At 44.0% G+C, this 15,048-nt stretch overlaps 1 protein-coding gene across 2 annotated transcripts in view; it reads left to right on the forward strand.

The window, feature by feature from the left end:
- supt6h (SPT6 homolog, histone chaperone and transcription elongation factor) overlaps nucleotides 1–15,048 on the forward strand; it is a 68,884-nt gene that overhangs the window by 48,695 nt on the left and 5,141 nt on the right. For both annotated transcript variants that reach the window (XM_055658123.1, XM_055658124.1), the window contains exons 22-33: nucleotides 378–515; nucleotides 907–1,074; nucleotides 2,259–2,386; nucleotides 3,134–3,341; nucleotides 4,485–4,632; nucleotides 4,747–4,889; nucleotides 6,928–7,068; nucleotides 7,161–7,356; nucleotides 8,683–8,921; nucleotides 9,946–10,059; nucleotides 11,111–11,235; nucleotides 12,412–12,524. In XM_055658123.1, coding sequence (XP_055514098.1) covers nucleotides 378–515; nucleotides 907–1,074; nucleotides 2,259–2,386; nucleotides 3,134–3,341; nucleotides 4,485–4,632; nucleotides 4,747–4,889; nucleotides 6,928–7,068; nucleotides 7,161–7,356; nucleotides 8,683–8,921; nucleotides 9,946–10,059; nucleotides 11,111–11,235; nucleotides 12,412–12,524 — 1,861 coding nt within the window. The remainder of the gene's footprint in view (nucleotides 1–377; nucleotides 516–906; nucleotides 1,075–2,258; nucleotides 2,387–3,133; nucleotides 3,342–4,484; nucleotides 4,633–4,746; nucleotides 4,890–6,927; nucleotides 7,069–7,160; nucleotides 7,357–8,682; nucleotides 8,922–9,945; nucleotides 10,060–11,110; nucleotides 11,236–12,411; nucleotides 12,525–15,048) is intronic.

A 15,048-nucleotide genomic window follows, 5' to 3' on the forward strand; every position in this document is an offset into this window, starting at 1 on the left:
GCGGGGGGTCGTGATGCCAGCCCGCAAAGTCAGCATCAGAAGTCGGCTATGGGAACGGATCTGCCGGCTTCAGCCATGCCGGAGTTCCAGAGCCCCAGCCGCAGGGGGCAAATTCAACCCACCGATCTGCCGCGGACTTCCCCATGAAGTAGCGATCGGCTGCCACACCCAGCCCGGGTGCCACATTTTTAGCGGGACTTCGGAGGGGGGGGGGGGGGGGGGGGGATACCAAGTGTATTCTTGTCATTTTGTCCGGATCAAAGGAGGCATCGGACTACCAGTTGCTGGAAAATTGGTGGTGGACCTGTAAATGTTAAAGAAAGTAGTTGCAGATGTGTTGCCTACAATGACTTTAACTTTGTCACCTTGCTGATTAGAATGAATTTCGGGATTACCCACCGCTGTTACGTCAGGCAGTGTCACTGGCTCGCAGGGTTCAGGACCCACTGGTCGAGTTTGCTCAAGTCTGCAGCTCTGATGATGACATTATTTGTCTCAAATTGCACCCCTTGCAGGTAATTGTGTTATTTCAAAATTCTGAGAAATTAGTTTGCTTGCCTTTTTATCCCAGCTGTAACAATTTGAGGGAGTAAGTCTATAATTTTGTTCTGTCGTGTACAATGGGTGATCACTTGCATTCAGACTGCCGCATAAATCGTAACAAGAAAATGCCATTTTCTAAATGTTAGTTTCTAATAGCAATCTAATCTTGTCTGTAATGTTTAATGGAGTAGAATCAACTTTTCCTCCCTCATTATACAGTAAGATAAATACTGTCTGAATCTCTCTCCACGCCTCCTCCTTTCCCCTCCCTTCCCCCCCTCCTCTTCTATCTTCTATCTATCTCACTTTTGCTCTCATTCAAACCGAATTAAGAGATTGATATTTTCCTGCACCCTCTCCCAGGAACAAGTTATAAAAGAAGAATTACTGGGTGCGCTTTACTGTGAATTCATTAACCGAGTGAATGAAGTGGGTGTGGATGTAAACAGAGCGATAACACATCCACACACTCAAGCACTGGTTCAATATGTTTGTGGTCTGGGGCCACGTAAAGGATCGCACCTGCAGAAGGTAAGAAAAGAAATTCAACGCTGTTCACTAAGAAAGTTAGAGAGCAACGTTCCTTAAGTAAGGAGATGAGGAAGAATCCCTTCAGTCCGAGGGTGGTGAATCTGTGGATTTCATTGCCACGGAAGCCTGTCGAGGCCACGTCAATGGATATTTTTAAAGCCGAGATAGATAGATTATTGATTAGTACGGGTGTCAGGGTTTATGGGGAAAGGTCAAGAGAATGGGGTTGAGAGGGAAAGGTATCAGTCACGATTGAATGGCGAAGTAGACTTGATGGGCCAAATGGCATAACTCGGCTAATATCATTTATGAACATGAAACAGAAGATAATAAGATAATAATTCAACTCAAGCGAATAAGATCATAAGGTGGACAAAAATGCTGGAGGAACTCAGCGGGTGAGGCAGATCTATGGAGAGAAGGAATAGGCGACGTTTCGCTTTACTGGGATGTGTCTTGCAAAAAGATTATTTACAGTGTATAGGTACGTGATAAGGGAATAACATTTAGTGCAAGGGAATGCCAGCAAAGTCTGATCAACGATAGTCTGAGGGTCACCAATGAGGTAGACTGTAGTTCAGGGCTGCTCTCTGGTTGTGGTAGGATGGTTCAGTTGCCTGATACTAAATATGAAACATAGAAACATAGAAATTAGGTGCAGGAGTAGGCCATTCGGCCCTTCGAGCCTGCACCGCCATTCAATATGATCATGGCTGATCATCCAACTCAGTATCCCGTACCTGCCTTCTCTCCATACCCCCTGATCCCCTTAGCCACAAGCGCCACATCTAACTCCCTCTTAAATATAGCCAATGAACTGGCCTCTACTACCCTCTGTGACAGAGAGTTCCAGAGATTCACCACTCTCTGTGTGAAAAAAGTTCTTCTCATCTCGGATTTAAAGGATTTCCCCCTTATCCTTAAGCTGTGACCCCTTGTCCTGGACTTCCCCAACATCGGGAACAATCTTCCTGCATCTAGACTGTCCAACCCCTTAAGAATTTTGTAAGTTTCTATAAGAAACTTACAAAATAGTAGTTGCCCTGTAGCGTAAGTACATGTGTAGTTTAAATACTACTTTGGCATTGCTTTTGGTTTTCTTGGTTGAGCGCTTACCCTGGCGCCTACCATAATTCAACTTTTGTGTATCGATCACACTAACAGGTGTTAAATTTGTGTCGCAGATCCTCAAACAGAATAACACTCGCTTGGAGAATAGGACCCAGCTCGTCACCATGTGCCACATGGGTCCAAAGGTCTTCATCAATTGTGCGGGATTTATTAAAATAGATACGGCGTCTTTAGGGGACAGGTTAGTCTTAATTATATTAATGTACTCTTTCTGAAACACTATTAATCACATCTACGTTTTTCAAAGAATTTGAAAAGCACCTTTATCTACACTAGTCCCGCCTCATAGAGTCGTACAGCGTGGAATCAGGCGCTTTGGCCCAACTTGCCCGCACAGTCCAACATGCCCCATCTACACAGGGTGGAAACAGACCCTTTGCCCCAACTTGCACACGCCGACCAACATATCCCTACACTTGTCCCACCTGCCTGTGTTGGCCCATATCTCCCCTCTAAACCTGTCCTATCCATGTACCTATCTAAATGCTACTTAAACGTAGCGATAGTACCTGACTCCGGCAGCTCGTCCCATACATCCACCACCCTTTGTGTAAAAAATGTTACCCCTCAAGTTCCCATTAAATCTTTCCCCTTTCACCTTAAAACGTTGTCCGCTGGTTCTCGATTGCCATACTCTGGGCAAGAGACTGTGCGTTTACCTGATCTATTCCTCTCATGATTTTGTACACCTCTATAGTATTACCTCACATCCTCCTGAGCTCCAAGAAATAAAGTCTATACCATAGTTTTGGCCGGTTTCTGTTCTTATGACTTACGAACTAATGAAGGTGGGTGGAGCCTGGAGTAAACCCACACGGTCACAGGGAGAACGCACAATCTCCGTACATAGCATGGATGGAAGAAAGAAAAATGTAATTTGATAGATAACGTTGATCAGGAAGTAACGCTGAGCTGTTTGAATCTGTAGTACTGATTCCTACATTGAGGTCCTGGACGGATCAAGAGTTCATCCTGAGACGTACGAATGGGCCAGGAAAATGGCGGTGGACGCTCTGGAATACGATGAATCGGCAGAGGATGCCAACCCCGCTGGGGCGCTGGAAGAAATTCTGGAAAACCCTGAGCGACTAAAAGATCTCGACCTTGACGCATTTGCGGAAGAGCTGGAAAGGCAGGTTAGTATTTCCCGCTGCGGCGTTTGAACTGAGATTCATTTGGCAGAAACAGTTGAACATCGTCTGCTTTGATCTGTAATTTTCACACCATGCCCTCCAGTATCTCTCGTCTTCAGCTCCCCTGACTTTTAGTCTGAAGAAGGGTCTCGACCCAATACATCACCCATTCCTTCTCTCCAGCGATGTTGCCTGTCTTGCTGAGATACTCTAGCATTATGTGTCTATCTATCTATCTTCAAAGGTTTCAAATTTGCTGTGTTGCTTTGTGATTGATGCACTGTGTTAAAATATTTATCAACGCATCTGATTTTACCAGAAAGAAAGTTTTACATTTAACTCCTTTTTGTACATGAATAGTATAATTTAGAATGAAATTTGTTTTCCCTTATCATGTATCTATACACTGTAAATGGCTATATTGTAATCATGTTTTATGTTTCTGCTGACTGGTTGGCACGCAACAAAGCTTTACATGGTGCATCAATACTCTACTAAACAAGTTTGGCACATTAGTAATTCCCTATTTTCATTAGTTTTACAGTACCAGTACTAGATCTCGTTCGTGTTTGATAGGATATATTTTCTAAGTTCCTTTGTGAAGAGACTGTTAGGAAGGGTTTGCAGATTAATTGGCTTCAGTAAAATTGTAAATTGGCCCTGGTTGTAGTTTGTGGGGTGATTTCAGGTCGGCCGATTGGCCAGTTTCCACACTGTATCTCTAAAGACTAAATACATAAGCATTCCTTCCAGGGCGTGCCAATTAGTGAATAGAAAAATTAAATTTCAGTGTCTGATTTATCCTGGTGTAATCTGTCTAATTTAACCATTTATAAGTGATAGGAGCAGAATTAGGCCATTCGACCCATCAAGTCTACTTTGCCATTCAATCATGGCTGATCTGTCTCTCCCTCCTAACTCCATTCTCCTGCCTTCTCCCGATAACCCCCGACACCCGTACTAATCATGGAATTGTACATGGAAATGCAGGGAATAGAGGGATATGGATCATGTACAGGCGGATGAGATCAGTTTAACTTGGCACCATGTTCGGCACAAACATTGCGAGCCAAAAACATTGTGGGTTCCGAAGCCATGACTGTACTACGTTCTTTAATTCACGCTTTTGAATGATTAATTTAACAGGGCTATGGTAACAAAGGCATCACACTGTATGACATTCGAGCCGAGCTGAGCTGCAGATACAAGGATTTGCGTATACCTTGCCGTGCACCAAACTCTGAGGAGATCTTTAACATGCTCACAAAGGAAACTCCAGAGACATTCTACATTGGTGAGGTCTTCTTCGCTACTACCACCAATAGAAACATATTCTCAAGCATTCTCTTAATTCTCAATGCCTGTGTTTTTAACATTTGTTTTTTGTTTTGATTTTTAACTGTTTTAGGTAAATTAATAACGTGCAACGTGACAGGAATTGCTCACAGGAGGCCTCAGGGTGAGAGTTATGATCAGGCCATCAGGAATGATGAAACCGGCCTTTGGCAGTGTCCTTTCTGCCAGCAAGACAACTTTCCGGAGCTTAGCGAGGTATAACCTTTTAATATCTTGGACAGGTGCTTTATGATGCAGTGTTTGTGGAGTCCTACAGTACAAAAACTGATCCACCGGCCCAGCCCGTCCATGCCGATCAAGATGCCCCATCTAAGATGGTCTTGTTGAGCCCATATTCCTCTAACCCCTTCCTATCCATGCTCATAACTTATAGGAGCAGAATTGGGCCATTCGGCCCGTCAAGTCAACTCCACCATTCAATCATGGCTGGTCTGCCCTCCCTCCAAACCCCATTCTCCATCCTTCTCGAGAGAGAGATCAGCCATGATTGAATGGCAAAGCAGACGATGGCCAAATTCTGCTCCTATCGATTATGAACATGAAGAAAATGGTTTGATCATTGTCATTTTTGAAGGACCTTGCTATGCACAAATTGCCTGCCATAAGGTCATGTGATAGGCACAGAATTAGGCCATTCGGCCCATCGTCTACTCTGCATTTAATCATAGCTGAACTATCTTTCCCTCCTGACCCCATTCTCCTGCTTTCTCCACATAACCCCAGACACCTGTACTAATCAACAATCTATATCCTGCCTTGCTGATGTCTTCCAATGTCACATGTTTCCTCCAAAAGTGTGACTGTATTTCAGATATATTTCAATGGCTATAAAACATGTTGGGCCATGTTCTAACCAGGAAAGGCAGTTCTGTGTCTCTGCCTGTCTGCTCAAATCATTATTTACAGTATTTAAAAAATTAAAAAAGTAAGAAAGGGGTGGGATAGCTTTTCCCGTCAGGTATTACCCCATTTTGGCAGTGGGAACTTCCAGAAATTCCCGTGGGAATTTTCTTCCCTCGGCATAAAATAACACTACCTCACCCACAAAATAAGAACCATTGATTGTCATGTAGGTCTTAACTCCAACTTTTAACTAACACAGTCGCAATATTCATAAGTTCTAGGAGCAGATTAAGGCCATTCGACCCATCAAGTCTACTCCGTCATTCAAGTATGGCTGATCTAACTTTCCCTCTCAACTCCAATCCCCCCTGCCTTCGCCCTATAACCCCTGACACCCATACTAATCAAAAAAATTGTAGGAAAGAACAGCATGATGCTGGTTTAAAATGAAGGTAGACACAAAATGCTGCAGCATCCCTGGGGAGAAGGAATGGGTGACGTTTCGGGTCGAGACCCTTCTTCAGACTGAAGTCTGTCTGACATGCAGTGACTGCAGCATTTTGTGTCCACATAATCAAAGATTTGTCAACCTCTGCCTTAAAAATATCCATTGATGGCCTCCAATGCCATCTGCAGAATGAATTCCACAGATTCACCACCCTCTGACTAAAGGAATTCCTTCTCATCTCCTTTCTAAAGGTACGTCCTTTTATTCTGAGGTTGTGTACTCTGGTCCTAGACTCTCCGTGAGTGAATAATATCTGTTTCTGTGGTAATCAAGTAATTGTTTTTTTGAAGAACTAGAATAGCACATCATTAGAAATGTTGGTAAAAAGTTCCCAGAGGAATTCAAGGAGTTCAAGGAGCTCAGAATGTTTCCCTTTCCAAATTTCCAGGATCCCACCTGGGACTTTTGCAGTTGTTCCCTTTCAGTGGAATCAATAGAAGAGTGTTATCTCCCCTGTTGCCACACAGAAATCTCTGGTAGATGTTTAACCTGGCCATTGGGAAATTAGCTCCCCTTCCCAGAATAAACGTGAATGGATTGATTGATTCTTTATTATCGCATGCGAGATGTCACAGTGAAAAATCTTTGTTTTGAGCACCACACACTAGGGATAATTTACAATTTTGCCAAGCCAGTTAACCTACAAACCTGTACGTCTTAGGAGTGTGGGAGGAAACCGGAGCACCCAGAGAAAGCCCACACAGGTCACGGGGAGAACGTACAAATTCTGTACGGACAGTGCCCGTAGTCAGGATCGAACCCGGGTCTCTGGCGCTGTTAGGCAGCAACTCTCCCCGCTGCACCACCCCAAAGCATGTGATTTTTTTAAATTTTCTATTTGGTTTTCATTTTCACCAAATGTTCCCCTTTTTCCGTCCCCAGGTGTGGAATCATTTTGACAGCGGTGCGTGTCCTGGTCAGGCTATCGGGGTGAAAACCAGGCTGGACAACAACGTCGCAGGTTTTATCCCGACAAAATTCCTGAGTGACAAGAATGTGAAACACCCCGAAGAAAGGGTCAAGGTAGAGACCGTTTTATTGCAAACCGGATGCAGCTGTTGATCGACGGCTAACGGGGGAGGTTGCTAACAATTGACCGCTGCTTCCCTCCGTAGATTGGCATGACTGTACATTGCCGAATGATGAAGATCGACATTGAGAAGTTCAGTGTGGACCTCACGTGCCGATCGTCGGATCTGATGGATAAGAACAACGAGTGGAAGTTGCCCAAGGACACCTATTACGATTTTGACTCTGAAGCGGGAGATCAAAAGGTCGCAGACGACGCAAAGAAAAAGCAGCAGCGCACAAGTATGTCACAGAAACATAGACAATGTCCCGGTCACGGTGGCTCAGCAGTAGAGTCGCTGCCCGACAGCGAATGCAGCGCCGGAGACCCAGGTTCGATCCCGACTACGGGTGCTGTCTGTACGGGGTTTGTGCGTTCTCCCCGTGACCTGCGTGGGCTTTCTCCGAGATCTTCGGTTTCCTCCCACACTCCAAAGTCATACAGGTTTGTAGGTTAATTGGCTTGGTATAAATGTATAAAAATAAAAAAAATGTCCCTAGTGGATGCAGGAAAGTGTTAATGTGTGGGGATCGCCGGTCAGAACAGACCTGGTGGGCTGAAGGGCCTGTTTCTGCAAAACTAAACTAGAAAAATAGGTGCAGGAGTAGGCCACGCCGACCAGCCAACCCCGCACATTAACACTATCCTACACCCGCTAGGGACAATTTTTACATTTAAGCCAAGCCAATTAACCCTACAAACCTGTACGTCTTTGGAGTGTGGGAGGAAACCGAAGATCTTGGAGAAAACCCACGCAGATCACAAGGAGAAAGTACAAACTCCATGCAGACAGGATCCTGACCCGTAGTCAGGATCGAACCTGGGTCTCTGGCGCCGTGAGACAGTAGCTCTACCTCTACGTCACCATGCCGCACCTTATTTCTTAAAACATTAGAAAATTATAGCTGTTTTCTTTGAAGTGAAGAGTCTTTTGTTACTCAAAACAATTGTGCTTAATAATGAGTTTGAGAAGGAACTGCAGATGCTGGAAAATCCCAGGTACACAAAAATGCTGGAGAAACTCAGCGGGTGCAGCAGCATCTATGGAGCGAAGGAAATGGGCAACGTTTAAGGAAATAGGCAACGTTTGGGGCCAGAACCCAAGGCAGGAAATATGCAACGTTTAAGGAAATAGGCAATGTTTCGGACCGAAACCCAAGGCAGGAAATATGCAACGTTTAAGGAAATAGGCAACGTTTTGGGCCGAAACCCAAGGCAGGAAATATGCAACGTTTAAGGAAATAGGCAATGTTTCGGACCGAAACCCAAGGCAGGAAATATGCAACGTTTAAGGAAATAGGCAACGTTTTGGGCCGAAACCCAAGGCAGGAAATAGGCAACGTTTAAGGAAATAGGCAACGTTTTGTGCCGAAACCCAAGGCAGGAAATATGCAACGTTTAAGGAAATAGGCAACGTTTCGGGCCGAAACCCAAGGGGTTTCGGCCCGAAACGTTGCCTATTTCCTTCGCTCCATAGATGCTGCTGCACCCGCTGAGTTTCTCCAGCATTTTTGTCTACCTGTGCTGAATAATGACTTATTTCTCTCACTTGCTCTCTCTCCCTCCAGCCTACATCAAGCGGGTAATTGTGCACCCGTCATTCCACAATATCAACTTCAAGCAGGCGGAGAAGATGATGGAGACCATGGATCAGGGCGACGTCATCATCAGGCCCAGCAGCAAAGGGGCAAACCACCTGACCGTCACCTGGAAAGTGAGTGACGGCATCTACCAACATATTGACGTGAGAGAAGAAGGCAAGGAAAATGCCTTCAGTTTGGGACAGTCTCTGTTGATTAACAACGAGGTAAGAAAAATGTCATTTATTTCAGACTATGCACACATTTTTATCAACTTAACTCTTTGTGGGATGTCTTCTGTTCGTGGGTCATGCCCCACAGTGTGGCTAAAATGTCGCTTTGGCCGTTACTGCTTCCTTCAACTTTTGTAGGCGATTATTTCAAACATATACTTTCAATCTTCAAATCCTACTTGTCCATGTTCAAATCTACTGTTTTCAAGATGGAGTTAGATTTAGCTCTTAGGGCGAAGGGAATCAAGGGATATGGGGGAAAAAGCAGGGAAGGGGTATTGATTTTAGATGATCAGCCATGATCTATTGAATGGAGGCGTTGACGAAGGGCTGAATGGCCTACTCCTGCACCTATTTTCTATGTTTATTTGTTAATTCATTATTCATGTTCAAACTAGTGGACACTAGTGAACGTTCTCCACGTTCAAATCTCCTTAATGCATTATCCATGTTCAAATCTGCTTATAGTCACATTAGTCATGTTTGAATCTACATGCCATCCTATTATCCATATTCACATCCACTAGTGTACACATTATCCGTGGTTGGCGTATGTTAGCGTATTTTCCATGTTCAAATCTACGTGGACAGATTTTGCACGTTCAAATCTACTTGTTAACGTATTATCTCTGTTCAGTTTTACTTGCCACATTCTCCATGTTTAAATTTACCAGTAGACACATTCTCCACGTTTTGATCAACTAGAGCACACATTATGTTCAAATCTACTTGTTGTTGCATTATTCATTATTCATCTTCAAATCTACGTGAAAACACATTATGCATCTTCAAATCTACATCATCCATGTTCATATCTACTTGTCCACACATTTTCCACTTCAGATCAAATATGGTTCAATGTGTTTAATTAATCCTTAATTCAGGTTGTCATTTCTGCAATGATTCTGCAGGTATTTACAATTAATGTACATTGATGTGATATATTAATTTGTTGACTTGACTTATTAATTTGTTTGTTTTTATTGATATTAAAAGCTTGATTTGCATTATTATCCAGGAATTTGAAGACCTCGATGAAATTACGGCTCGTTTTGTGCAGCCAATGGCATCTTTTGCTCGTGACTTGATCTATCATAAATATTACCATGATTGCAATGGTGGAGACCGCAAGGTACTAGTATAGAAGCTAAATGTGGCCGGCTCGGTATCAGTTACCTCATGAACAGTTTGAATGGAAGGTAGAGACGAAATGCTGGAGTAACTCGGGAGAGAAGAAATCCCGAGATGTTGCCTGTCCCGCTGAGTTACTCCGCGATTTTGTGTCTACCTTCGATTTGCCTGCTCACCCTCTCCCGAAAGCTCAGGCCCTTGAATCCTGGCAACATCTTCGTAAATGCTGAATCATTCAATCAAAAAGTGACTGCCATTGCTTTACCAGTGAAGTCGGGGCCTGGGATTTGATAGAGACACTTGGATCACATTTAATGCACATGTTGAACAGCCCTTTTGTAACAGACAATATTGGTTGCGTTTGCAGCGGGAGTGAAACAACATTTTTCCAGTGTCAGCCTTTAGACATGCTCCATTATGCTGAGAGAATGGAGTGGCTGGGCTTGTACACTCTGGAGTTTAGAAGGATGAGTGGGGATCTTATTGAAACATATAAGATTATTAAGGGTTTGGACACGCTAGAGGCAGGAAAAATGTTCCCGGTGCTGGGGGAGTCCAGAACCAGGGGCCGCCGTTTAAGAATAAGGGGTAAGCCATTTAGTACGGAGACGAGGAAACACTTTTTCGCACAGAGAGTTGTGAGTGTGTGGAATTCTCTGCCTCAGAGGGCGGTGGAGGCCGGTTATCTGGATACTTGTATTTGTGCGATGACATTAAAGTTGAATTGAATTGAACTTTCAAGAGAGAGCTAGATAGGGCTCTTAAAGAGTCAGGGGATATGGGGAGAAGGCAGGAACGGGGTACTGATTGGGGATGATCAACCATGATCACATTGAATGGCGGTGCTGGCTCGAAGGGCCGAATGGCCTACTCCTGCACCGATTGTCTATTGTCTATTGACATTGGGGAAGATCCAGTCGGCATTCTCACTGACAACTGTAGTTATCCACCGGCCAAGATCAATTTGTTGTTCTGTTGTGGCCTGTCCTGCACCTTTGTTTTCAGTGTGACCCCAAGGTAAATATTAAATGTAACGTTGTTATTCTTTCTAGAAAATGGAAGAGCTCCTCACAAAATCCAAAAGGGAAAAGCCTTCTTTTATTCCCTATTATGTGGCCGCATCAAAGGAACTGCCGGGAAAGTTTTTGTTAGGCTACCAACCCCGAGCCAAACCAAGGTCAGTGTCTCCAAAATGTCAGAATGTTCAGTAGATAGACCTCGGTAATTATTAGCACCCTGGCTAACCCAAATGGAAATGTCACCTTTAATAAGCTTGTGATTACTTCTTTGCATGGGTACTATGTTACCCTTAATTATGGAGATAATTCTGATTATGGCAAAAATGGCACAATGGAAAATAATTAAAGCCAGTCTGTTGCTCATGGTGTAGGAGATTGAATAACAATGTTTCTGGGCATTACAGTTTTGCAGCTAGTCGAATTGCTGCCCCACCACGTCAGAGACCCAGGTTCAATCCTGACTGCGGGTGCTGTCTGTGTGTGACGTTTGCACATTCTCCCTGTGACCGCGTAGGTCACATTCTCCAACATCCCAAAGATGCGCAGAATTGTAGGTTAATTGGCCTCTGTAAAATTCCCCTTAGTGCGTAGGGAGTGGATGCGAAAGTGGAATAACATAGAACGAGTGACTAACAATCTGCATGGACTCAATGGGCCGCAGGGCCTGTTTCTGTGCTATATCTATATTCTATGCTATGCTGTGCACTGTGGCGCAGCGGTAGAGTTGATTCTTGCAGCGCCAGAGACCTGGGTTCAATCCCGACTACGGGTGCTCTCTGTACAGTCGGTACGCTCTCCCCGTGACCTGCGTGGGTTTTCTCCGAGATCTTCGGTTTCCTCCCACACTCAAGTTGTACATGTTTGTAGGTTAACTGGCTTGGGTTTGTATACTTGGTATAAGTGTAAATTGGCTCGTGTATGTAGGATAGTATTAGTGTATGGGGATCGCTGGTCGGCGCAGACTCAGTGGGCCGAAGGGCCTGTTTCTGTGCTGTATCTAAACTAAAGGCTTAATTCGTAAAATCATATGAATCGATCTTTTTCATCATAATACCACAATTTTGGACTATTTGGGCAATAAAGTATAAATTGATGGGTGCGAATTTTAAGAAGCATTTACACCTCGACACTGCTTTTGAAGATGGTATTCTGTATGGTTCAAGGTTAGGATGTAAGGTGACTGTCTATAGAGAGGTGAAAAATGTTTAATCGAGTTGCAGCATATTTTATAGGGAGGATATATTATCTAAAGTAATTGTGCATAAAATATCTGTGGAAGTGGCAATAATCATCTACCAAAATAATTTTCAGCACAACACCATTTTGTCTTGCAGGGTGGAGTTTGTTACTGTCACCCCAGAAGGGTATCGGTACAGAGGGCAGGTGTTCTCATCTGTGAATGGTTTGTTCAGGTGGTTTAAAGACCATTTCCAGGACCCAGTGCCAGGTAGGACTTGCCTAAACACTGATGTCAACGAGATTAGTTTGTGGGTAAAACACTGTAGCTCGGGACCTGAGTCCTGGTGACATCCTCGTAAATCTTCTCTCATTCTTTCCGGCTTAAAGACATCCTCCTTACAGCAGGGTGACCGAAACAGAACATAATGTGGCTTCACCAGCATCTCGTGCAGCTGACAAAGGACATTTATTGTCACGTACACCAATTGGTGTAGTGAAATTTGAGTTGCCATTTGCAGCGCACCAATAGAAATCAAACACAACATTAAAGAATTTGACATTAAACATAAAAACATCCCCCCCCCCACACACAATGGTCCCCACTGTGAGGGAAGGCAGCAAAGTCCAGTCCCCTTCCTCTTGTTCATAGAAACATAGAAACATAGAAAGTAGGTGCGAGAGCAGACCACCAGGTCCATCGAGCCCGCACCGCCATTCGCTCATGGCTGAACACTAAACAGACACACTTACCCACAAACAGTAGACACAAGACACAGAACACAAGACACTACCCTCCCCTTTATACCGCTATCACCCCTCTCCACCCCAAGAACCTCGTGATCTCCTGGGGGAGGCAAAAAACCGGATAAAAACCCAGGTCCAATTCGGGGAAAAAATCCGGGAAATTCCTCTCCGACCCCAATCTAGGCGATCGACACTTGTCCAGGAGATCACTCGGGTCTTACTATACTAACCATACCTAGGTCCATATCCCTGCCCTCTCCCCGTAGCCCCTTATCCCCTTGGCAGCTAAAAAACCATCTATTTTAGTCTTAAATATATTTAAAGTTTTTGCTTCCACTGCTCCCTGGGGCAGTGAATTCCATAAATTAACCACCCTCTGGGTGAAGAAGTTCTTCCTCATCTCAGTTTTAAAAGAGCCCCCCTTTATTCTGCAACTATGTCCCCTAGTTCTAGTTTCCCCGATCATTGGGAACATCCTCGGTGCATCCACCCGATCAAGGCCCCTCACGATCTTATATGTTTCAATGAGATCGCCTCTCATTCTTCTAAACTCCAAAGAGTAGAGTTCCAGCCTACTTAACCTTTCCTCATATGTCAATCCCCTCATTGCAGGAATTAATCTTGTAAACCTTCGCTGCACTGCCTCCAGGGCTAGTACATCCTTTCTTAAGTATGGACCCCAGAACTGTACACAGTATTCCAAATGTGGTCTCACTAATACTGTGTACAGCTGCAGCAAGACCTCCGTGTTTTTATACTCAATCCCCCTAGCAATAAAGGCCAAAACTCCATTGGCCTTCCTGATTGCTTGCTGCACCTGCATACTAACTTTCAGTGATTCATGTACTAATACCCCTAGATCCCTTTGCGTTGCATTACAACGCAGCTCCTCCTCATTTAGAAAATAACTTGCCCTATCATTTTTTTTCCCCAAAGTGAATGACTTCACATTTATTAGTATTAAATTTCATCTGCCAAGTTGTTGCCCACTCACCTAGCTTATCTATATCCTTTTGCAGACTCTTCCTATCCTCCTCATCCCCTACTTTTCCTCCCATTTTTGTATCGTCCGCAAATTTTGATATATTACACTTGGTTCCCTCCTCCAAATCATTTATATAAATTGTGAACAACTGGGGTCCCAGCACCGACCCTTGCGGAACCCCGCTAGTTACTGGTTGCCATCCCGAGTATGAACCATTTATCCCCACTCTGCTTCCTATTTGTTAGCCAATCCTCTACCCATGCTAATATATTACCCCCAATCCCATAATTTTTTATTTTTAGCAATAGTCTCTTATGTGGCACCTTGTCAAAAGCCTTTTGGAAGTCCAAGTATACCACATCCACCGGTTCCCCTTTATCCACCCGGGTTGTTACTTCCTCAAAGAATTCGAGCAGATTCGTTAAACAGGACTTCCCCTTCACAAAACCATGCTGGTTCTGTCCGATGAAGTCATGTTTATCCAAGTGCCCCGTTAGTGTTTCTTTAATAATTGTCTCTAACATTTTACCCACCACCGATGTTAGACTAACCGGTCTATAGTTACCCGCCTTCTGTTTACTTCCTTTTTTAAATATAGGTGTTACATTGGCCATTTTCCAATCCACTGGGACCGTTCCTGCCTCCAGGGAGTTTTGGAAAATTATCACCAATGCATCCACAATCCCCACCGCTATCTCCCTCAAGACCCTTGGATGTAATCCATCAGGCCCAGGGGATTTATCCTCCTTCAGTCTCATTAATTTCCCTAATACCACCTCCTTGGTGATCTTAATAGTATTTAGCTCCTCCATTCCTACCGCCCCCTGTTTATCCAGCGTTGGAATATTTTTTGTGTCTTCTATGGTGAAGACTGATACAAAATACTCGTTTAATGCCTTTGCCATTTCCATGTTCCCCACCAACAACTCTCCAGTCTCACCCTCCAATGGACCAACGTTCACCTTAGCCACCCTTTTTCTTTTTTATATAGCTATATAAAAACTCTTACTATTAGTTTTTATGTTGTTCGCTAAATTCCTTTCATAGTCTATTTTCCCCGTCT

This window comes from Leucoraja erinacea, chromosome 28, assembly GCF_028641065.1.
Source record: "Leucoraja erinacea ecotype New England chromosome 28, Leri_hhj_1, whole genome shotgun sequence".
Lineage (NCBI taxonomy): Eukaryota > Metazoa > Chordata > Chondrichthyes > Rajiformes > Rajidae > Leucoraja > Leucoraja erinaceus.